The following is a 24,151-nucleotide window of genomic DNA, read 5'->3' on the forward strand; positions in this document are numbered from 1 at the left end:
TATCCTAAATATGAGAATGAATTCGAGTGTTACGTGTAGAACATAATAATTTATGTTCTGTATGTAAACTGTGTAAACATAGTTGCTAGGTATATTTTATTCGTTACCATCTTAAAGTTACATGAAAGATATTTGAGTTAGAACGTCAATTATGTTTTATTTTTCACAAGCATGCAAGTGCGTGGAAGAGATCCTTAAATTATAATAAAGACCAGAAATTGTAAGATAATGTCGCGAGAGGCGGACGCAATATTCATTCGGGTCAGAAAATTGTGCCATAAATTTCAGGATTACACGGATTATTTGCGTTACTTTTACGCGAACCTTTGTCACGTAGACAATATGTAAGCAACGTAAATTATTATAAGTTAACTGACTGATTAATTAACTAATCTTTTAAACTTTTTTTCACAGTCCTAAAAAATAAATAATTTTAGGCTAGGTTAAATTAGGTGCACTCCAATAATTATATGTATATTTAGTGATATGAAAGATACTTGATACTAACATAGAAATATTATAAATAACAGTGGCTCGTATGACAAAATCAAAGAATAATAGAAGGGGCTCAGAGCCTGAACAAGGTTGTAATGTCCGATAAAATTACTTTATTTTAATAGCAAATTATACGTTTCGGTTCTTATTGGACCATCTTCAGTATAACGAAAAAATAATAAGTAAATAGAAATATTGTTTGCGCCGATCTGTTAATTTTTCGTGGCACGCTAAAAATCGTGTCCAAACTAAATAACAGTAACTAAAAATAAAATTGCAAACAGAAGATAAACCGATATTTCTGACGAATGATCCATGAATCGTTCATCGCTTACACGACACGTCAAACATAATTTGCATTCGATACACGTGGATATGAATTATCACGCATATTTTACGCGTAAAACAGTTCTAACATTCAGAACATTTTTAACGCGGAGTATTATCGGTAATTTTATCCACGGAGGATTTGAAACTGCACATTAGCTGGTCGTCGGTAACGAGTTACCCTCCGGGACGCGGTAGGGTAACGTTACCGACGTGGCGCACTCGACGTGCCTCTCTATCTAGTCTTCCTAGACCGGTGAGAGGAGGCCAGGGATACCGAGTCAACCGAGTGTGCGGCGCGAGGCGTAGCGGCGCCCACATGCACGCACACAAGTAAGACGTTCGCACGCACAACAGCGCGGTACCGTACGGCGCGTTACGTGTCGCGGGGTCGGTGGTTTCCGCAGTTTTTCCGACGATGCTCTGGTGATAGCGACGTTCTCGGCACCGTGACCGCGCCACCGAACGCCCCATCGGGACCGGTAAGTCTGCGACCAAGCCGTTGCGTCGCGCACGCGACTCCGATCGCGACGAGGTGCGCCCGGGTGCGATCAATGCGATCTCGCGTCTCGCGGGTGTGCCCGCTCCTCGCCCTGCCGCGCGTTCCCGTTCCCGTTCCCGCTCGCCGCTCGTTTTACCGCGTCGCGCCGCGCCGCGCCGAGTCGAGCCGCAGGTATACGGCAGCGAGGCCGGAACGAGACGCGCCCGTTTGGCCGCGCGCGACTCGCCAGGATCGGCGAGGCCGCGTTTCCGCTCGGCGAGAACCCGCGAAGGACGACGAGTGAGGTCATCGCGGCGACTTTGTCGAGCGCGACGACGCGCTCTGATCGGCTGACGAGCGCCCGAGTCCTCCTCCTCCTCCTCGGGTCCTCCCGACGCGTCCCGGCGACGTACGAGCGGTCCCGCGGGTGTCGATACAGCCCGACCCCCTTCTCCCCTCCCCCCGCCCCCCCGCCTCCGGCTTCAGATTCGCGCGTACGTGAGAAAATACGCCGCCCCGGTGTGTCATTCCTCGGGTCTCCTTCCTGCGCCTAGTTTCCCATCGGCGCCGGGTGCACGCCCATTTTTCGCGTCACCATTGGCAACCGACGTCCCACAACATCCCGGCGAATTTGAAAATCTCGGATAATTGGGTCAGCTTCGATCTCGCGGCTGATCGCGCCGATGCTTTTCGAGCGCACGCGCGCGTACGTGTGCGCGTGTGTTTGTGTGTGCGCGTACGTGTGTAATTTTGTGTTTACCGCAATGGCAAAAGCGCCACGGGGTTCACGACCGCGGGAGTGATGCATGATTAATCGAGGAAAGTCGGGACGGTAGCCCGCGTTCGTTGTCGCGTTTCGCGGATAGTGGCTCGAATTTCTACGAGCAACGCTGCTCTTTTTTTTTTTATCTGAATTCGGTTGATCGGAATCGGGGCGACTCCGAGTACCGTTGCGCGCCGGCTGCTCGCGAAGGGTCTTCAAGCTGATGTGCGGAAAATTTCGAGAACCTTGAGAAAAATGTCTCCCCTCGAGATGGCGGACTTGAGATTTCAACCCTTTCGTGACGCGTAAATCTCATTTGCATTGTGTAAACAGGTTCAATGATTTGTGTGCATTTTATTGCCGGGAAAAGACGTTTAAAAAATTTAAATGGATAATTCCTCGAAAGAGTCAAATTACAGAGATTGTCAACGTGCCTTTTTGTTGGAATAAGGGAATCCTAAAGTCATCTGTTTTACCGACACATTTGAAGAGTTTTTACAAATTTTTTAATTAGTTTTTATGCACAAAATAATGCCAGGATAAGTTGCGGACTGCGTAGCAGAACATTTTCATACTTAAAACACTCGGGGTACGAAGTCCAATGAAAAAGATATTGGTATTTTTAAGTTTCAATTTTTTGATCGTGAGCAATTTAAAATTGGCTTTATAAAATTACAAAATTCCTCCACACGATTGTAGTACGCATGAAAATAAAGCGGGGGATTCACGACTTTGTATAAAGAACGAAGAGAAATTTAAAATATCGCTTGAGTCCCAGTCTACAATAGAGATTTAAACCCTAAGCCTTAAGAAATTGACTAATCACAATCGCGTATTCTACTCGTACTTGACCGTGATTGGTCAATTTCTTAAAGCTTAGGGCTTAAATCCTCTATTGTAGACTGGGACTTGTAAGTAATCGTGGTTAGGCCAGGTGACAGCTTAACATGCTGATATTTTTATACGGCAACATTTTAATTTTAGTTATTGCTGCCTTAATCGGTCTTCCCGCGCAATTATAGTGTCAATTCATAAAACACTCAACTTTGTCGAAATGATCGTAATTTACGTGTAAATAATTCCAGAATTTTAAGTAGGTAGCTGTTTGAAAAGTCACGCATTTCACATAAAAATAAGCTTCGGCTTATCTATTTTTTTTTATTATTCATGCTCCGTCTTACTCATAGTAACAACCGCGATATGGTGCGTTATCTCCATACATAACAATTTAGGAAAATTGCATTGTCGATGCATTCTGCTGCGTAAAACTCGTGCAATAAGCGCCTGTTGTGTGTTAGTGAAAGGTATATGCTTCTTCATTAGTGCCAAGTATTTATCGATCTACCGCCTAATTGAGGCTTTATTTTAAAACGTGGCTAACAGTTTCCAGAAGGTAGCAGTAGTTTGAAAATGTTATGACAAAATGCATTCGCACTTATTTATTTTCTATCGATAAAATTGGACAACCATGGGACAGGTTTCTATTAAAATGTTAAATATCTATGGAACTAAATATACACGGAAAGAAACTGATGTGTCAACAAAATCGGTGTAATTGAAATAAAATCGTTGAGACAACATCAATATTAATCCTTTCAGTCACGAATTTTTCTAGCTATCGGTTTATCACGAAAATTGGTTTACAGGGACTTTTGGGGCCGCTGATTACGAATCTGGTGTCAGATTTTCAAAATTCAAATGACGGATCCAATATGGCTGATAAAAATTTTGAAAAATAATCTTTTTTAGGATATGCTATCAGGGGGGTCGATTGTGTGTCCAATACTTGGGTAAAAATTACAAAAGTTACAACAAATTGCAAAACTGTAAAGATTTGGAACAATTCTCACAAATGATTTTACGAAATTTACCTTTACGAAAAACTACCTTAATAACCTAGATATTTAGTTCGATACTTAAAATTACAATCTACAGCAAATACGATTGAGTGAATTATTTATGTTTGTGGCAGCCCGTGGTCAACGTTTAATTCGAGCAACTTCATTTATGTTTAATTTAATACGTGGATAATTTTCGATCCAACTGGCCTGGCTTTGTTATTAGAAAATTACAACTCGCTATACGTTTCGACCATACGGGGTTGTGGTCCTTTTCAAGCGACAATGTGTAAAATTGCGTATCACGTGAGTGCCAATAAAATTGCGGAATCTATCGTTGGTTCCTATAACTGCAGCACATGTTTCAGAGCACGTAGAAGACCACAATAAGACTTAGTTTTTTTTCTCGTGTAGATGAATCCATAAAAATTTTGCAAACGAAAGCTGCATTTGTTAGACTTAACTTTAATCTTAGTTTAATTCACATTCGTCTCTTTCTAAAGTAACCGTTGAAAAGAGAAAAAGAACGAATTAAGCTAAGCTTGAAGCTAAGCGACGTTGGTGAAACCGGCCCTTAGTTGCTAAATTATTAAAGAAATTAGAAGTAACAGGTTAAATGTTCTTTTAAATACGCGTGAAATTGACAGATGCGGTAAATTAGATGTACACTCAACGCCGGGGCTGTTCCAGTGTTAATGAGCAATGTCTAATGCGACATTCCGGTATATAGATATCTTGTAGTAAAAGAGTAAAATTCAATAATTGTGATTCTACACTTAATTCTTTGCAGATTACATATTTCGCTGTTGAATGCATGCGATTTGATGACGCTTTTACCTTTTTTTCTTTATTTGAAACAAAAGTATGAACAATATATAATCTCTGGGATTGCGATAAAATAAATATTTGACCGAAAGTCGAGGGGAAAGTTTCTCAAAAATACAAAAGAAGATGAACAAATTTTATATTACTTGAAGTGCGATTTTCATTTATTGCGAATAACTAGAATGCCACTTTGAATCTTCGTGTATGTTGCTTGCAACTTTTGAAAGAACTAGTGCATATTCTGCCACGGTGAAAGTATCAATTGTTTTTTGACGCTTTTACTTGTCCTTTAATATTTTACTCTGGTAAAATTAGCGAATGTATAAACTATTTATGACCACCGATTAATCTTTACTGCAATACGTAAATCTCCATTTTTGCACTTTACGTTTTATGATTTTAAAATCTTGCTTTGTCCCCCTTTCCTATATATGTCTCTCCGAGGAGTAAACTGCTGAAGGTATTGTGGTGTACAGACTTGCGGCATTACCTGGCGTTACTGGGCATTAGATGTTGCTAGGGCATTAGAAAGAACAAATAACACGATAAAATAAGATAAAACAAGACAAATAAGATAAAATGGTAAAGTAATGCCCACTTGGGCATTAGTTATAGGCATTAGTGTACATGATTTTGGTCAGCGGTTTACATCTCGTGTCTCTCCGACTCAAGGGAATATTTTTAGAGATTAAAAAATCGAATTTTTTAAATAGAGTGAGAAATCAAGTAAAAACGATATTTGTAAGTAAAACAATTTTTTTAATAATTTTGAAAGAGATTCAGTGACAAGACGAAACATGGAATGTGAAATCTAATTTTCGTAAATTTGGTGCTGATTTTTTAAGTCACGTTTTAATAAATAAACATTAAAGTTAGATTTTTGCTAAATTTTTGAAACTTGAACTTATTTTTGTGGAGTGAGAAACACGGTTTTTTTACCAAGTTTTTTTAATACCCAATTTTTGTTTACTACTACTCTCTTATTCTCTAGATATTTCGGAAGAACCTGCTTTTTTTTCATACATCTGCTGACCCTTGCCCATACCTTCCCTCGGAGACAGCGTAAAGCCTTATTTATAATACAATGTGCTGGGTCTGGAAACATTCAAGTTTATAGCCAATAAATACATTTGAAAAAAATTGCGCAAGTTGATACATAATATATTGTTTAAGCGTATATTGTCGATGCATTTTTCAAGCGGTTTGATTTGCTCATATAAAATAGAATGTTTTTAAACGCAAAGAGCACATTGTAGGTCAGGCTTAATAGAACCCTTTGTCACAATCAGACTAATCACTGTTTAGTATTAGGGTCTATTGATTTATTGTTTTTACGAAGACCCTTCTCAGCCGGCGAAGCTCCGTTTCGAGTGTAAATTCCCTTTAGTTCTCATTCGTCACTCACATTGAACACGGCTCGGCGTACATTGCTCGCCAAGTGTGTCGTAAACGAAGTTCAGTCGAAGGACGGTTTCTCTTTTTTTCTTGTACTTAAAAACTTTACGTCTCGCGTGTAGCACTCGGAGAATCAGTCTAGTAAGAGTCTGGCAAGAAATATTCTCCGTTTGATTGGTTTGACGCAAAATGGCGGAACCAATAAGGTGTCTCGAATCTGTACTCTAAACGCGGGATTATTATTATTATTATTATTTGGTTACCTTTGGTCTGTTCGTTATCGCTGCATTACTGCACTAGTGCAGTTAGTTAATTGCACTAGTGCAGTAATGCAGCGATAACGAACAGACCAGACGCCATTTTGCGTCAACCCTTGCCAGACTCTCACTACAGGGACTCTATCAGTCTTGTTGGAAGTTTACGCTAGATTCATAAGAATTGCCGCGAGCAATCGTGCTGGCTAAAGCGATCAAGTTGATCCGAATTTGACCCGAAGCCGCCCTTACCACTTCTAATTCTGATCGAGAGGAACCTTTTCTGATGAAAGAAATATAATCGTTTCAGCTTTCTAAACACGAAGTGACAATGAGGCTTGCCGTGTGCATTGTTTCCATGCTGGTGCTCGGCGCATCGGCCTTAGGTGAGTATAAACAATTTAATCGCCCCCCGAATACCCTGCGAATTATGGTCGACGTTATAACTAGAGGTGTGACATTTTTATGTAATTTTTTTGGCATTTTTTTTGACGTTTTGTTTTTTCGAACTTTGCGTTATTTTGATGTCGTTTTTTGGCATCTTTTGCGTTTTGTTTTTCCGGATTTTGCATTATTTTGATAATGTTTTTGATAATGCCATGGTAAGAGGTGAACAGGGCTTCAATAAGACGACTTATTGTTAGGCCCGTTTTCACCAACGTCGCTTAACTTTAAACTTAGTTTAATTCGTTCTTCGTCTCTTTCCAACTGTTACTTTAGAAAGAGGTAAGGAACGAATTAAGCTAAGCTTAAAGCTAAACAACGTTGGTAAAACCGGGCCTTAATGTTTTGATAGAACAATTTACGACATTTATTAAGGCTAAACCGAGGGGGAAACCGCTGAGGGCATTGTGGTGTACATATTTGCGGCATTACTGGGCATTACTAGGACATTTTTGGGGCATTACGTCTTGCTGGGGCATTATAAAGATAAAATAAGATAAAACAAAATAAATACGATAAAAGAAGATAATAAGATAAAGTAATGCCCACTGGGCATTAGTGGGCATTGGTGTACAAGATTTTGGTCAGCGGTTTCCTCCTCGGGCTAAACTTATGTTAAAAAATTAACATAAAACATAACATATTTAAATATCATGGAACAAATTACTGAAATTACATATCATTTTGAGACTATAAAAGCAGTAACATGTCTAAAAAAGTAAACAAAAACTAATCTTAGGCATAAATCTCTTTGGTTCAGGATACAACATTGACGTTAGAAATGTTTGCTAAGGAAAATTGCGATTTTTAACGTTATTTGGACGCTATTTTGCGTTATTTTGCGTTTTAAAAACTTGTTAAACGAAGTTGGGGACTCCAAAATGTAAAGAAATGGCATTAAAAACGTTCCTGGGGGCACTGTGCGATATTTTGCGTATAAAGATAACAAAAATGTCACACCTCTACGTACAACTGAAGCCAACGGCACACGATACTATTTTTCCTACTGGATTTCTTGCAAGCGCCAGTACAGAGTTTTAGATCGGGTGACTTAAGGCTGAATCCTGATTGGCTCTCGTAAGCGATCCAGTAGAAAAAATAGCATTGTTGTGCCGTAGGCTCGGGACTCTTACTCTATTACGCTACGAATTTCTATGAATCTCGCCATTAAAATTGTGATTTTTTATTTTCAATTATAGTACGTGTCCCGGATAATGTAGAAGGTGAAATACACTATTATGAAAAGCGTCTTTTCATAATCGTGCTTTCTATTACAAGCGATCGTTTCATTCACGCAAGACCATTTCGCCACAGAATAAATTCTTTACACGGGGCTGCTGTGTTTTTCATGTAGTCACACATTTTTACATGTATTTGTACCCGTGCCCGCATATGCTCTTCATACACACACAGACAGACCATAAATTCCTCGATATTTTCATGCAATATTTGTACATTTACACCTGTGTATAGATTTACCTTTGGCTGTGAAAGCATAAATATATACATCGGCGAAACGTTAGACACGTAAACGTACTCTGAATCGTTTCTATGTGAATACTTTATATTATTTCACACGTGCGATGCAACGTCATTCCAACACACAATACAACATAAACAACACGATTCCAATGTACGAACTGTAGAATTTTATTACCATTAGATCCCAGATTACATTCAAAGTGTCTGTATGTATTTGTACATAGACTTGAAAGAACGTTTGGTTTTCTCCCACCGTGTGTCTGTTCTCTTTCAATCTTAATGTGGCATATTTATTTTTATTAATAGTAAGCTGTGGCTGTCCCTTACCCGCAATCAAGTCGAAAATCATCAGGATTATCTGTCATAGCGGAGTTCCATCACATTGAACATAAATCATAAATGTCTTGTCCTATTACGCCTGATCTACAAACTGCTTTTTGCGTCTAGAAACATTTGGTTTTATATAAGCGAATCACACACGCTTAAAGAAATTCGTCGATAACGTACGATTGTACAACGTATAACGTGCAATTTATCAAGTTGCATAAATTGTTTAAACGTATTTATTGGCTACGAGATAGAAGGTTTCTAGACGCATAGGGCACATTTTAGATTAGGCTTTAGTCTTCTCATCTAGATTTATATATTTGTATGTTCCTCTTACCGGTTTACACTTCAATGGCGCGATTGTTCTCGATCTAATACATTTTTTGTTTATTAGTCCAATCGCCGCCGCGAATATCCAAGCAGCCGCCGACGGACGAGCAGCTGTTTCAAGTGGCGCAAGCAAAAGTCAATGAGAATGATAAGCCGTTTGTAATTGAATGCGAGGCGGAGGGAGAGCCAGCCCCAACGTACGTATCTGCGTTTTCTCGCTTTTTTTCCTTTTTCAAAGCTCGTTCGTTACATGTAGAATAAGTTTCTCGAAGTTACTTCTTGCGCTGCCCGTCGGCATCGCCGGATAATGCCTACGAGTGCCGTCGAGGAAACGGCTATTATGTAAATATGACTTGTGCGACACTTGTTAAGTTGCTCAAGAACGGAGAATGTACTTTCGGGATATCTCATTCACGAGGTTTCATTGCACTTGCGCCGGCCTTATTCATCTCGCGCGGTACAGGGAAGCCGTTACAACCGGCCGATCTTAATTGCAAAGATGATCTCATACCTTCAGGATGCGTGAAATAGTCATCACTAATACACACGTTTGACTTATCTGTACACTCGTATGGGCGTTGGCAGCGCTTTTTACAGACGGATATGTATGTAGTTTTTATTTATGAAAAGAAATTTATTTAGAAATGAGAGGCGGCAAATGAGGAAACACGTTATCTGTGTGTCATGTTGCGCGTCGAGTCGTGTTGAATCTCGATACTTTATATGTGAATGTACAGGGTGTCTCATTTTAAGTGATCCACGCAAATATCTCCAAAAATATGAAAGATACGGAAAAACGTTTCGAACAAAAGTTTTTTGGTTTCACGTGAAGAATCACCTTCAATTTTTCTTTAATGGAACCCCCTAGTGTTTATTATACTGTCTTATTCTACTAATTAATGTGGACAACTTTTGTCCGAAACATTTTTTGATTTGTCTAATACCTTTTGAGATATTCAAGAGAAAATTTGTAACTTTTTAGCTTATGATATCTCGATATCTGTTTGTCGGAGGGAAAAGTAGTACGGGACTTTTTTTACTTGATTTAGTCTCAGGAATATGCTGTTGCAATAGTGTTACAATTATTGAAAATTTTTGTGTATTGTAACACATAGAATTTACATACACAGAAAAATTTGCAATAATTGGAGCACTATTGCAACAGCATATTCCTGAGACCAAATCAAGTCAAAGTATACTTGCTGTATTCGAGAAAAAACGGGCATATTTTCGGTTTGTTCTTTTAAGAAATCATGCTCTCCGTGTAGGTGTACTTGTTATTATATTTACCATTATTGTGCGTGATTTGATGTATGTTGTATCAGAGAGGAGATGTTAATATTGAATAATATTATTTAGGTATCGTTGGATTAAAAATGGAAAGAACTTTGAGTGGCCGGCGTACGATGATCGCATTTCTCAACAGCCTGGCAGGGGCACTTTGGTAATCTCGAGACCGAGAGACGAAGACTTAGGACAGTACCAGTGCTTCGCCGAGAACGAATGGGGCATAGCCACGTCGAATTCGGTGTTCGTTCGAAAGGCCGAATTAAATTCGTTCAAGGATGAACCTCCACATCGTGTAAGGGAGAACGAGGGTTCTCCCTTGAAACTTGTCTGCCAACCACCCGATGGCTGGCCTAGGCCAAACGTGTATTGGCTCATTCAGGATTTCGCCGGTGGTATCAAGTCAATCAATAACTCGAGGATGACGCTCGATCCGGAGGGTAATCTCTGGTTCAGCAACGTCACCAGAAACGACGCTTCGGATGACTTTTATTACGCCTGTGCCGCCACATCTGTGTTCAGAAACGAATACAAAATAGGCAATAAAATTACGCTAGAAGTAATTTCTACAGGCGCGTCCGCCAGCCAGAACAAGCACCCGCCTGTAAGACAGTACGTCACCAGGAAAAACGAAGTTGCTTTGCGCGGCAAGAAGGTGGAGTTGTATTGCATATTCGGAGGAACGCCTTTGCCGCAGATAGTTTGGAGTAAAAATGGCGAATTGATCAGGCCGAGCGATAGGATAACTCAAGGAAATTACGGGAAATCTCTCATTATAAAACATGTCAATTTCGAGGACAAGGGGACATACACCTGCGAGGCGTCCAACGGAGTGGGAACAGCCCAGTCCTATTCCATAAACCTGAAAGTACATGCCGTGCCGTATTTCACCATTGAGCCAGAGTTCGTGAGCGCCGCGGAGGACGAGACTGCCACGATCACGTGCGAGGCCAGCGGAGATCCCGTTCCCGAGATCAAGTGGATCCACAACGGTAAACCGATATCTGAAGCGCCGTCGAACAGCAGGAGGAGTGTCACGCGGAATTCCATTACCATCGCGAGGCTGGTGAAAGCAGACACCGGGAATTACGGGTGTAACGCCACCAACTCGTTGGGATACGTTTACAAGGACGTTTACGTGAACGTGTTGGCGCTCCACCCGGAGATCACACAACCGCCCATGAACTTCAGCACGGTCGACGGCAAAACTGTCCGCATTACGTGCCGCGTTTTCGGCGCGCCTACTCCCGAGGTCAAGTGGGTCAGAAACGGACAAGAGTTGACCGGCGGTCGCTACAAGATTTTGAATATTGGCGATTTGGAGATCGAGAACGTGATATTCCTGGACAGCGGTACTTACGCGTGCTACGCCTCTAACAAATTCGGGGAGGTGAACGCGTCCGCCACCTTGGACGTGAAGGAGCACACTAGGATAACGGATAAGCCGGAGAGCTACGAGATCGTGGCGGGCAACACTGCCACGTTCAGGTAAAATTTTTTTACGACACATCGAACTCTTGATAGAGAAGCGAAAGTAAATATCTCGGTGTATACAATTAGGAATTCTCGCTTCATTTCTTATCTATGCTGTCTGTTCTAGGTGCAACGCCGTTACCGATCCCAGTCTACCTCTGACTATAGACTGGCTGATCAAAGACCAACCAATAGATTTCGAGATGGAGCCGAGATTCGTACGAAGTTCCGATTATTCTCTGATGATCACAAAGACGACCGAATTGGATTCCGGTGAATATACGTGCGTCGCTCGCACTGATCTCGACGAGGTGCGGGTGCACGCGACGCTGACAGTTCAAGACGTACCTAACGAGCCGCAATTAGCTGACGTCGCTTGCAATACCAACCTATCCTGTGATGCGATTGTTAAATGGCAACCTATGGGGGACAACAGATCTCCCATTCTGCACTACACGATCGAGCACAATACCACCTTTACACCCGATACCTGGGAAGTAGCCAAGGAGTACATCCCATCTACTGACCTAGAGTACAAAGTGGCTTTGTCACCTTGGGCTAATTACACGTTCCGCGTAATTGCGAAGAATAAAATAGGTGAGGAAACTTATGAAAATTTAAGTTATTTCGAGTGAATTGCAATCATATATAAAATATACAGGGTATCACATTTTAAATGATCCACGCAAATATCTCCAAAAATATGAAAGATACGGAAAAAGTAGTACAGGATTTTTTTTACTTGATTTAGTCTCAGAAATATGCTGTTACCAATAGTGCTCTAATTAGTGAAAAGTTTTGTGTATGTAAATTTCGTGTATGTTACATTACACAAAAAATTTCACCAATTGGAGCACTAAAATGAGACATCCTGTATACAGTACCGGCCGAAATTATATTACCTTTCGATTTCTTGAGCATAACTAGTTTTACAGTACACGAATGAAAACTTCGAAAATCATTTTGTAATTTGTCCAATTTTATTACCCGTCGTGTACAAAATGTATAATACCTGTTATCGGGTATCTGCTGTAAAATTTTGAAAACATTCGATGCGCTTTGACGAAAGTTATGCTCAGAAAATCTAAAGGTGATTTAATTTTGGCCGGTACTGTAATTCAGATATTAATTGCATGATTTCTCCTGATCGTCTCTTCTTTAGAATGCGTTAAACTGATGTATCGATGTTTCGCTTTCTAATGCAGGCCCTTCTGTACCGTCACCACACAGCGTGAAAGTTTGCAACTGCAATAAGCCTGTCGTTCCTTATAAAAATCCAGGCAATGTTATGGGCAGGGGTACAACGCCGCAAAATTTGGTTATTTCGTGGACGGCTATGCCGCAGATAGATCACAATGGTCCCCAATTTTATTACAAAATATATTACAAAAGAGATATACCGGGCGAGAATTTTGGTGAATCTGTGAATATATATGATTGGAGGAAAAATAATCTGGTTGTGGAAAATCAACCCACTTATCAAAGGTACAAAATTCAGGTCCAGGCTGCGAATGTTGTCGGTGACAGTAACGCTACACTCAATGAAGTAACCGGATACTCCGGAGAAGACGGTAATTCACTCATGGAATTGCTTAACTTCATTATTATCATGATACGCTGAAATTAATTATTAAGACATCAATCTTACTCGTAAAAACGTTATATTGCCATTTTAGTACCCATGCAAGCACCCGGCAATTTTACGTTGAATCAAGTTAAATCGGGTACAGAGGCTGAGCTGTCGTGGAGCCCGGTGCCCGAGGAATCGGTAAGAGGCAAATTGCAAGGATATAAGATTCAAACGTGGACGGAGAAGAGCGGTGAGAAGGAAATGCGCGAAGTTGAGATTCGCGGTGGAGATAAAACGCACGCGGAAATCACAAACTTGGTTCCATACAGCAAGAACTTCGTGAGAGTACTCGCTTACAACGGCAGGTAATAGCACCTCGATTGTACATCGCTGTCGTATTTTGCTTGCATGTAGCTAGTTTGTCTTTAAATAACGTTTGTTTTGTACAGGTACAACGGTCCCTCGTCCGAGACTCTGTCGTTTGACACACCGGAAGGGACACCAGGGACAGTGCTCAGTCTAGAAGCCTTCCCCATGGGATCCAGTGCGTTGTTCCTGGTGTGGACGCGGCCCGCGGAACCGAATGGTGTTTTAACCGGGTACAGAATCTATTATCAGGTTGTCAACGGCACAAAGTTGGGAACGTTTCTCGAGAGAAAGCCGCATATTATAGATTCACAAGCTACGAGTGCCAAATTAGCCGCGTTAGCGCCTGATACGATGTATCGCGTTCACATACGTGCCACGACCAGGGTCGGTGAAGGCAATGAGTAAGTGTCAAGCGTGGATTACAAGAACGAAGTGAAATATCAGTAATATCTGTCACATTATCTTATAGCATTTTATATATGTTACTTATAGTTGTAATACATTTTTGTAGCTATTTTATCGAGCAAAAGACGCGGATGTCTCAACAACCTGACACCCCACAATTTACGTGGGAAACTGTACCGGTGGAGAATGGATATTCAAACGTAAGGATCATTTGGTTGCCGAATTTGAACGGTAACCCGGGAAGTCATTTCTTCGTTAAGTACAAGCTGAAAGGCGAAACGATATCCTTGATGTCGGACCCCGAGTTCCAGTCAAACAGTATTGTGGTATGTTTACGGCAACAATAAATTTATACGCAAGGCTTTTCGGTATCTTCGTAGCGATGTGACTAATATTGTATTCATTAAGTTCGCATTTTAATATTTCACCTAACTGTATCTTAATCTTTAATTAAGGTAAATATAATAATACGATTATTGCTAAATTACGCAGATTCCCGGTCTTCAAAGCGGTGAGGTCTATGTGATGTCAGTTGTCGCCGTCGACGGAAACTACATGAGCGAGAGTGCTCCCCAGGAAGTAGAGACGAGTAGCGAAGGGCCCATTATTCAACCGAAGGAAAATGTTGCGACGGCCGGTTGGTTCATAGGTAAAGCTATTTTTCTTAATCATATTTTTAGACCACTCTTCCCGACGACTTGGCATATGTCAAAGTTATGGCGTTTTCGCAGGCATGATGCTCGCAATCGCTATCCTCCTTTTGGTGCTGATAATCGTTTGCGTGATTAAACGTAACCGAGGCGGAAAGTACGCGGTGCACGAGCGCGAATTGGCTGCCGGGCGCGGGGATTATCCCGACGAGGGTGGATTCCACGAATACTCGCAACCGTTGGACACCAAATCGGCCGGCGGACGCGCGTCCTTGGCGTCTTCTTCCCATCAGGATGGTAAACATCCTGAGTCCGATACTGATTCCATGGCGGAGTATGGCGATGGTGATACAGGTAATGGGCTCAGAATTCTCTGTGGAATTATTAAAAATATCTGCAGTAAGAAGTCTTTGATATAAAAAAGTAGTATGTACTTGAGGATATTTGCAGTACGTGTTCTTCCAGTGTCAAGTATTATGTGACAACTGATTAGTAGATACATATTATAATGTACAATCAAGCCCCTCTAATTTTGTATCGTCGGGATTGAGTGAACTCCCTATTCTCAATTGTTTGGCCACTCGTACTCTAATAGCGTGGAATCCATGTAGAAGAAACGAATGAAACTGAATATACTACACATATGTATAATTTGTGCGTTGCAAAGTTACAAAACAGATAGTAGAAAGAGTATTACAAGAGGAGAAATTGAATTAGTAGATATCGGTTGAGAATAGAGAAGTTCAAAGAGGGGGGGGTTTGAAAGAATTTGACGTTTATAAAACAGGGTACGTATTATTGTTGCAACGTAGACAGATGCATCAAATTTTAATACTTTCATAATATTTTTAACATCTTCGTACATAGAGAGCACAATATGAAACAGCGAGTCTCATATTTCATGTGGACACAGCTGAATTTATTTTAACACTTAAGTTTTTTTTTACATCATGCGATTGCTTTTCCCTTTTGTGAACACTTTGCAGCCGCAGTTGCATAAGTCGTATTCGTTTATCCGTTCGCTTTAGACTATTTTATTTTCAATTTGTCATGTATGTTTTATTTGCTTCATTGCTTGACTCGATACAGAGGGCATGAACGAAGATGGTTCTTTCATTGGTCAGTATGGCCGACACCGTAAGCAGGAACCAAATTCGCAGGCATTTGCCACTCTAGTCTAAGGTAAGCCCAACAAACATGTTCTTCAGACGAAATGGTTGAAATACGAAATACAAGTTTCCGAAACGGATTATCATTCACCTCACGCTTTTTCACTCGCAAACTTCTTCTCTCCTCAATCGATCCTATATAAAACCGAGGCGTGCATGGAGTGAGACGTCAAGATCTGCCGACGACGAATCGACGATCTTCTGAATCCGGAGTCACGCGTCGCACACGTTTTTTTCAACATTTAAATTGCACCTATGCTTCGGCGAATTAATTCGGAAATCAACATATTTCTTGTATAAAACTGCATACTGATGTTTAGAGCAATTGTTATTTAATTTTAAAATGAAACAAGGAACCTCTGTATGCAAACGCATGAACAGTCATACTTGTATATATTTTCTGCATAAGTAATAAAGTCCGTTTGTTCCAGGGCGTTTTACGGAGGATGGATCCTTCATTGGACAATACGGACCTAAAGGTAGACCAGAGGAGACACCACCTATTCCGACTGGTACTATGGCCACGTATGTGTAACATCCGCAACTAACTTAATCAAAGCCGCATAAAAAAATTTTTTTTTTCTCGTTACGGTTAAGGATCCTCCCGATCCTCGGCTATTGCAGCAGCTCTGCTATGCACCTTGCGCTGGGCGCAATGTCCAACACTATACTGCCAATTAGACTCTGGGTTTTGGGTTTTATAGTTTCTGTAGGAGCCACGCGACTGTACTTCACAATCATTCAGATCACTGTAGATCGTCAATAAGCAACAAACGTAAATCGAATTAATACACTACATTCCAAATTTGTTTCAACATACATTTGTTTTAGGTGTACAACGGAAGTAGTACATAAAAGATTAAGTTATGGTTGTAACAATTATTATTTACCTTGTATACATTATTGCAAGTGCTGACGATCAACACCATATCTCTATTTTAATTATAAAACCCAAGAACATTATAGGTGTTTCATAGCGTGCAAGCTATTTATGGAAATAGTATTGTAGAACTATTCTAGCATTGACCGTAATATCTTTGACAAAGCCAGGTTGGATTTAGACACTCCGATTGGTGACTATGCGAATTGCATTCGTTATTCCAAACTCTCGTGCAAATGCGAAGTGCTTTTAAGACTGCATGTAGTATTCAATGTTTTATAATCCAGTTACTAAATTTCACGCGTTGGTTTTTAACGTGTGTATATACATATTTTAATATAATGACCAATACACTGCTACAATTACAACTATTTGAAAATTAATTTTGTTAAAAGTAAAAAAACGTCGCTTATTGCGATACAAGAATCACTTATAAAATATTTTGTTTGTTTACGCCAAAGTCATTTCTTTATTTTTTGTCATTAGAAATTTGCTTTTTTCTTTTTGTTCAAGTAAATTTGTGAATTTGCCCTTTATGGACACTGTTAACAAGAGAAGCGTTTTGCGATATTGAAATAATCTAATCAAGATACGAATAATAACACGTAAAAGTCATTTCAAAATATGTATTAAAAAAAAGATAACGTTTAAAAACCATTTCAAACTACTTATTAAAAATAAGATATCTTCCGTGATAAGAAGATTAGACATAAAAGTTATATAGAAAAACAATTACTTTTAAGACTCCTGGGTACTCACTGCAGTGTCGTTTCAGCACATTTTCAAAATACTCCAGTAACTGACCTTTTCCCTTGGCAGTCATAAAATGTGAATGTACGCTTGCGCGACTAAAGCTTTGTGTCCACGATCCAAGAACTTGGATACAGTTCTTGGATCGTGGACACAAGGCTTTAGGAACCTTGTTACATTTACATTTTATGGCTGTTTATCAGCTGCCAAGGGAAAAGGTTAGTTACCGGAGTATTTTGAAAATGTATACTGAACCGATCTAGAGTATCTTTTTATTTAAATATCTTGTTATTTTTTTTTATAAAGCGCAAGAATTCTCAGCGTGTCATTTCTCGGTTCTGACATCATGATTCCAACATGGCTGCAGTAAATGCCCAGTGGATACCCTGTAATCAGAAACGATTCTACGATCGTAGGAGAGTGAGATAGCCAATGTTTCTCTCTCACCCGCGGAAATTTGACGAACTCTTGTGGCCAGTTTCTGATTACAGGGTCTCTAGTACCCAGGAGCCTTAAAACTGCAAAATTCAATTTCTTTTACTACAGTAACATGTTATGCCGAGCAACTATATTAAAATTTGTCCACAAGGAATTAAATCCTAATGCCTATATTGGAAGTATCTGCAACAATGACTTATTTCTAACACGCGATTAGCAAAAGTGATCGCTTTAAATGGAGCAGAGTGGCGAAATGTAATCTTCATGTTAAGTTAACATAACGCGCTTGCGTTAAAAAGAAAATGAATTCGATAAAAAAATGTTTTACCATTTCAAACGAGTAAATAGAATTCAATTATTAATATTAAAAATAACTATAATACAATGTGTGAATCTTATATAATATAAAATTGAAATTGATCTGATTTGAAAAATAGGAAAGACTCAATAAGTTAGTGAGTGCCGCTGTTTACATGCAATCTTGAAAAGTAAAAGTATATATTGTAGAAGGTAGTGTCGCAATCTGGCTTCGACTGATTTTAACTTTAATCTTGTAATGGACAGTTACACTAAGAACCTTTAGTCGCGATCAATTTTTACTCTGCCGAGAAAGGGCCAAATCTAAATGAACGAATAATAATCTATAATTATCATGCACTCTCACACTTTCATTATTAACAAACACACTCTACACACACGTGGGCGCGTGTATGCGCGAACAATAAGGATACGCCAGAGAGATAGTAAAGAGTAAAGTACTATTAAAGAGAAGATTGTATATGCACTATAAGTAGGTAACAAAAAATCGCAAGGCCTCTATAAGTAACTGTTGCTTTTGTATGTGAGACATGCTTCGACGAAGACCCTCTTATTTTTATGAGAGTTTACTTTGCTTTTTGGTCATTTTATTATAATCCAATAATTATAAGATAATGCTATATGATTATTTAATATATGAAGATATTAAATATATAAATATATATATATAGAGAGAGAAAGAGAGAGGGAGGAAAAAAGAGAGAGAGACATTATATATATATATTAATTATGAATTATTATGCGAGTAATTCTTAAAAAGACGCGACGATCACAACAGAGCAACTATAATTATTATGACTTAGTGTATGGGATGTTAAAATTTGTTTAGACCTTTAAGTACAATTTGTACAATTTGTTTAGATAACCGTTAAGTTAATGTAGTCAATGCGATGTACAGGTTGTCTGCAAAAGTGTCGCGAGCAAATATGTCAGGTACAAAGATAAAGTGAAACAAAGATAGGTACAAAGAGTGTATAATATTTATAATACGTATGTGCGAAGAATCACGAAGTATAGTATTCTTAAATGATATATCTTATACCAAACAGGATTTTTTCACGATCAATTCTTACAAAGGACGTCCTTATGCTACAGAATTATCTTCTAATTGAACTATATTTGTTACGGTCTTTTTTGCCGAACATCCTGTACAGGTGACTTGGACGTCACACAATTAAGATTTCTTTCTTATTGGTGATCGAGTCATAAATAATTTCCACCAAGTATTCATTTGTTTCGGAATACTCTCGGAGCCGTGGCATTTTCCATTAGCAGTAAACGTCTCATCTTTTTGTGTCAGCAATATGCGAAGCTAACTGACGACACTGCGACCCCAGCGGTGTTAGAGAATCGTTACTGGAAAAGGAAAAAGGGAGGCGTGAAATGTGATTTTAAGATGGAAGACTAGAAGTGCCATGTGATACTTTGGGAGTTGAAGCGAAAGACTAGTGCTACGCTAACGGCTGAAAAAATATTTAGCGACAAGTTGACTAGGGTGGAAAGTTTCTTTCCAAAGATACGACTGAAAGAGCCAACGGTAGCTCGTTTTTCTAATTTTAATGACTTTGACAAAGGACCAAGACCCATGTCATCCGGATACTTCGGCAAAAGGACTAAATAGATATTCCATGCGAGAGGAAAAGAAAAGAGGGGGGAGTTACTTGTGACTCGATCCGATGCGTAATATTGGTTTAGCGTAATAAGAAAGCGTTTTCGTATTATTATATATCCGTTATAATGTTGTCACTTTCTGACGTTAAAGAAAGCTTGCGCTAATTAGATAGAACATAAACTTCTAGGCGGTTACGGCGATAAATGTTGGACAAAACATTGGTCATGTTTTCAACCGAGCGAATTGTTCATTAATTCAGCCGATATTGTTGATTCATGGTATACCCATATATCATAAATGAAGAATGTAATTACGGCCGATACTAACGATACGGTAGACGATCTAATATCGCCGGCGCACAACCAATAAGTAAAACCGTGCGATCTCTAAAGTTGCAATCGAAACCGCAATTACATAGACAAGTACAAGATCGCGTTTGCAGATTAATATCTTGTACGACCGCTGGGTACGATCAATACGTGACGAAATTGACAAAGCGTTTCGAATCTCGATGTCCAAGTCACACATACACAACACATGCACACGAGCGCGTTTACACGTTTTTAGAGTATTTTTCTATTGCGCTAGCCTCTTGATATTTATCGAAATATGGCGAGATTCGTTCATTCTGCACATTGAACCATCAGTTAGACGCGTTGAAAGCTAATGTTGTATACATACATATATATATACAAACTTCCAATACTTTCGCACGAGCAGCTCGTACCCTTTCGTACGTCGTATTATTTTTTTTTGTATTTCTTTTCTCTTTTTTTATAATTTTATACTTTGTATAGAAAATTACTTGCGTTTTTTACGCGATCGTATCTATAATGGACGCGAGCTTTGCGGCTGCTGTCGCTTTTTCGACTGTGTGTTTCCGAGGTGTTTGTGTTACCTCAGCGGAGGATGTGAATATCTACTGCTATTCTGCTTGATAATTAGATTGCGTTAACAAGGGAAACGATTCGTGACTTATTAAAGAGTGTTCATTGTACAACGAGCACACGTTACCCCGAAAAAAACAAACAAACAGAGTCTCGACTCTCTTTACAGTACATTTTATAGCGAATCTCAATCATCTCGTAATGTACAATGTGTTCATTCGATTAGCTCAATCTCTGTCATGTTGCATCGTATCGACTGTCTTACTGTTAAGCGATAGCTGAAGCAATCGAGGATAGTCAAGTCGTCGCCAATTAGCGTTCCTATTAACTCTCAACTTTCCGACTTTTAACATCCGTCGAACATTCGTTTCTTAAACGATACCGTCGCCGCTCCAGAGCGACTGCTGTAAAAAGAGTCGACCTCGGAACGATGAATCTCGATGATCCGAAAACGTGTGCCCGTTTACCGTGCGAATCCTTCATTGTATATTATCCTGATATTAATATGCCGATGTGTTTTTCACCGTTTATATATGATATACGCAGCTACAGTGAGCGCAATTCGTTCTCAGCATCGGCATTGCGCGTTTTTAGATAATTTTTCTACGAGATAAAAAAGAACCGGCAAAAGGCAGTCTAGAAATGCGAATGTCTACGGATGATGCGCCGGGCTGTCCATCCAACTCGTGGCGCATTGTACGGTCAGACTCGTATCGGAAGTCGCTTACGCAGAAGCAATACGAAACAGGCACGAATGGCCTACTGATTTCCACATTAACATTTTCATCCGCGAGCGAGAAAGCGAGTTATCGTCTAATCGCGCGCGCGATCGGATGGGCCGTCCTGTACCGAATCTCCTCATCCTTTTCCCTGTAAAGCAGCGAGTACCCGAGACCAGATACCACTACGTTGTATGATAATTAGGCGGATAATTATGTCTCTTAATCTTTAAGTTAACTCATCACGAACGTAATCGCATTGATGCGCATCCCGACATTTGCCCGCATAATTTCCATGTCAGTAAAATAGAAGGAAAAGAGAATAAAAAAAAACAAAGGAAATTCACACAAAAACGAGTACGACAGTTCACTCCACCCGTCGATGTACGTCCAATAATATTTCTAGCCGATGGTGATTGCGGTTAGTCACTCCCGTCCCGACACAATGAAACTGAATTTGTGATACAGATTGTCGCTTTAAAGCGCGTTCACAGTTAAAATTATTATTTTGAAGCTCGTTTTGAAGTTATCGAGCATCACCAGCTCTGCAATGAAAAGAAAGAACATTCTATAACTCTACTTTTTTATTATGTGTCATGAAAGAATTTATTAATTTTAAATTATACATGTAATTTATACATTTATTTGCAAGGTATATTGCTCTATATATTAATATATAAGTAATATATATTTAACAATAAAATAACTAGCTTGGTTCGATATTTACTCCCTTCGATTTTACTCTATTAAAACTTGAATAACTTGTTAATACGTATAATACATTAAAGTATTTATAAATATATTATGTACAATTTTAATGTATACACAATTTTTATGTGTCCTCATACTTTTTATTTTGCTTTTATAGAGAGTTGAGGCAGCACGAGCTCTCCCAAGTTTATTTATTTACTCCCGAGGACAATAGCATTACTCTCGAGACTAGAACAATCGTCAGGTTTAATTCCACTAAGCCAGAAGACAGAAATCGAGCAAGATGTGACCGATAATGCGATTATGCCGGACAGGTTTTTTGCGCCCGTGTTCTCGATCTGTGAGCTACTACGGGTTCTTTCTTCCTCTCCCTCGTCGCGGTTACAGACGAATAAAGGATCGCGGGAGAATAAAGGGAGGCACAATCCGAGCCACGTCCACAGAAATATAACTGCGCTAACGAACGCGTGCATCGAACGGTAACTTTTCGATCGCTCGAGGCCGCAGTATCATTTAGCATCGGACAAAGATATCTCGAAGCTGGAGAGTCCATCGGTTGTCCATGAAATTCAATACGAGTGTTATCTAATCTGAGGACCAAAAACAATTTGTATACAGAGATTGTATACATCCTTCTCTGTCTAACAAAAAAATAATTACTAAAAAAACAGGAAAGAAAGATGAAAAAATTTTTTTTCGTGGGGGTTGCTGTACTTTTACATCAGCGTCTCAAAAGTAAGCAATGTTAAGTCGCTTTTTTTGCAAAAACGAAACTTTTTCAGCTTAACGAACTAATTCGAAAAACAAAACCTCATTTCTTGCAAAAAATATAATTCAACATTGTTCACTTCTGAGGCATTGATGCTTGACGTAAGATGCTGTTGCGATGAGTTTTGAAGAAAAAAATACAAGTATTAAAATAAAATCAGCAGAAAAACTGTTTGAAGAATCAGCTTGGCGAAGTCATTCGAGAAGTATAAAATCTCGATTCTGCAAAAACCGTGACTCGACATCGTTCACCGATATGCTTGGCTGTTGCGATAAATTTTAAAGAAAAAAAATAGCAATATTAAAGTCGGCAGAAAAACTGAAGAATCTAGCTTGAGGGCCCTGGCGAAAATTTTAGGTGAGAGATGACGCTTATATTTATTTATGAAGAGTTTTATTGATGGTTACACCGTTTGGAAGTACGTTGCAAACACCTGGTTAATTCTTTACTGACAATAACATTTTACAAACACTTGGAAAACTATGATGGAAACGTTGGACGTTGTATCATCAAACGCAATTTGAACACGTGTAACCGTGAACATGTCATAAACAACTCCGCGTTCAAATTTATATCTCGCAAACAATTCAATAAATGTTTCGAAACTCAAACAAAACGTTGACTCAACATTTAAACAAACTTCTTATAAACTTTTAATAAACATTATTTTCGCCGGGCGGGTGGAGGCGCGTTCAGCGAGAGAGGCCGTGCGTGGCCGTGAAAATTTGTCGAGGGTATAATCGGGAGATGTCTGCCACGCGGAAAGACGTCCGCGGACGACGAAGCGTACAATTGATCCTCGATCCCATATACGCATTATACATGGGCTCGCGAACTGGAAAGCGACGAGCTATAAGAGCCGTCCGCGAGCCAGGCCGGCAGGCAGGCAGCGCGCCGGTTTATTCCTGATCGAATGTTTTTGCACGGCCGCCGCAATCCTAATTGAATTCGCTGTCGGCCGCTCTCGCGGAGCCGCGCCGAGTGAGCGGTGCGTAGAATCGCGCGCCGTGTATACGCGAATTTATGTTTCGTCGTGTAATCCCCCCGCGACGGGGAAGGCGGGACGAGGGCGGCAGCGGGTAGCGGCACCTCGTGCGAAATTTGTCTTCCTCCTGTTTCGCAAAAGTGACCGAAATTTCATTCCGCGTTTCTCAAAACGGGATCCACGGAACGTGATCTTATC

General features: G+C 39.8%; 1 protein-coding gene across 4 annotated transcripts; it reads left to right on the forward strand.

The window, feature by feature from the left end:
- Nucleotides 1-1,106: 1,106 nt before the first annotated feature.
- LOC105569357 (neuroglian) lies at nt 1,107-18,757 on the forward strand. 4 transcript variants are annotated; one of them, XM_012025760.1, is made up of 14 exons: nt 1,107-1,304; nt 6,689-6,764; nt 8,022-8,045; nt 9,026-9,158; nt 10,321-11,736; nt 11,849-12,318; nt 12,927-13,292; nt 13,398-13,656; nt 13,741-14,061; nt 14,172-14,391; nt 14,558-14,714; nt 14,797-15,069; nt 15,805-15,897; nt 16,316-16,394. In XM_012025760.1, exons 2-13 carry the CDS (start codon nt 6,710-6,712, stop codon nt 15,894-15,896), a joined length of 3,786 nt encoding a protein of 1,261 aa, XP_011881150.1. In that variant the 5' UTR covers nt 1,107-1,304; nt 6,689-6,709; the 3' UTR covers nt 15,897; nt 16,316-16,394. The 4 variants fall into 4 exon arrangements, with proteins under 4 accessions (XP_011881150.1, XP_011881149.1, XP_011881152.1 ...); XM_012025759.1 differs by lacking the exon at nt 15,805-15,897 and having other exon boundaries at nt 16,316-18,757; XM_012025762.1 differs by lacking the exon at nt 8,022-8,045.
- The last annotated feature ends 5,394 nt before the right edge of the window (nt 18,758-24,151 follow it).

This window comes from Vollenhovia emeryi, unplaced genomic scaffold, assembly GCF_000949405.1.
Source record: "Vollenhovia emeryi isolate VEMERY1.0 unplaced genomic scaffold, V.emery_V1.0 DF939124.1, whole genome shotgun sequence".
NCBI classification, from domain to species: domain Eukaryota; kingdom Metazoa; phylum Arthropoda; class Insecta; order Hymenoptera; family Formicidae; genus Vollenhovia; species Vollenhovia emeryi.

Excerpts from the sequence above, each read along its gene's own strand:
- LOC105569357 (XM_012025759.1), top strand. The coding sequence starts at position 6,710 with ATGAGGCTTGCCGTGTGCATTGTTTCCATGCTGGTGCTCGGCGCATCG. Across the intron at positions 6,765-8,021 it reads GCTCGGCGCATCGGCCTTAG|TACGTGTCCCGGATAATGTA; the intron begins GTGAGTATAAAC and ends TTTCAATTATAG. Across the intron at positions 12,319-12,926 it reads AATTGCGAAGAATAAAATAG|GCCCTTCTGTACCGTCACCA; the intron begins GTGAGGAAACTT and ends TTTCTAATGCAG.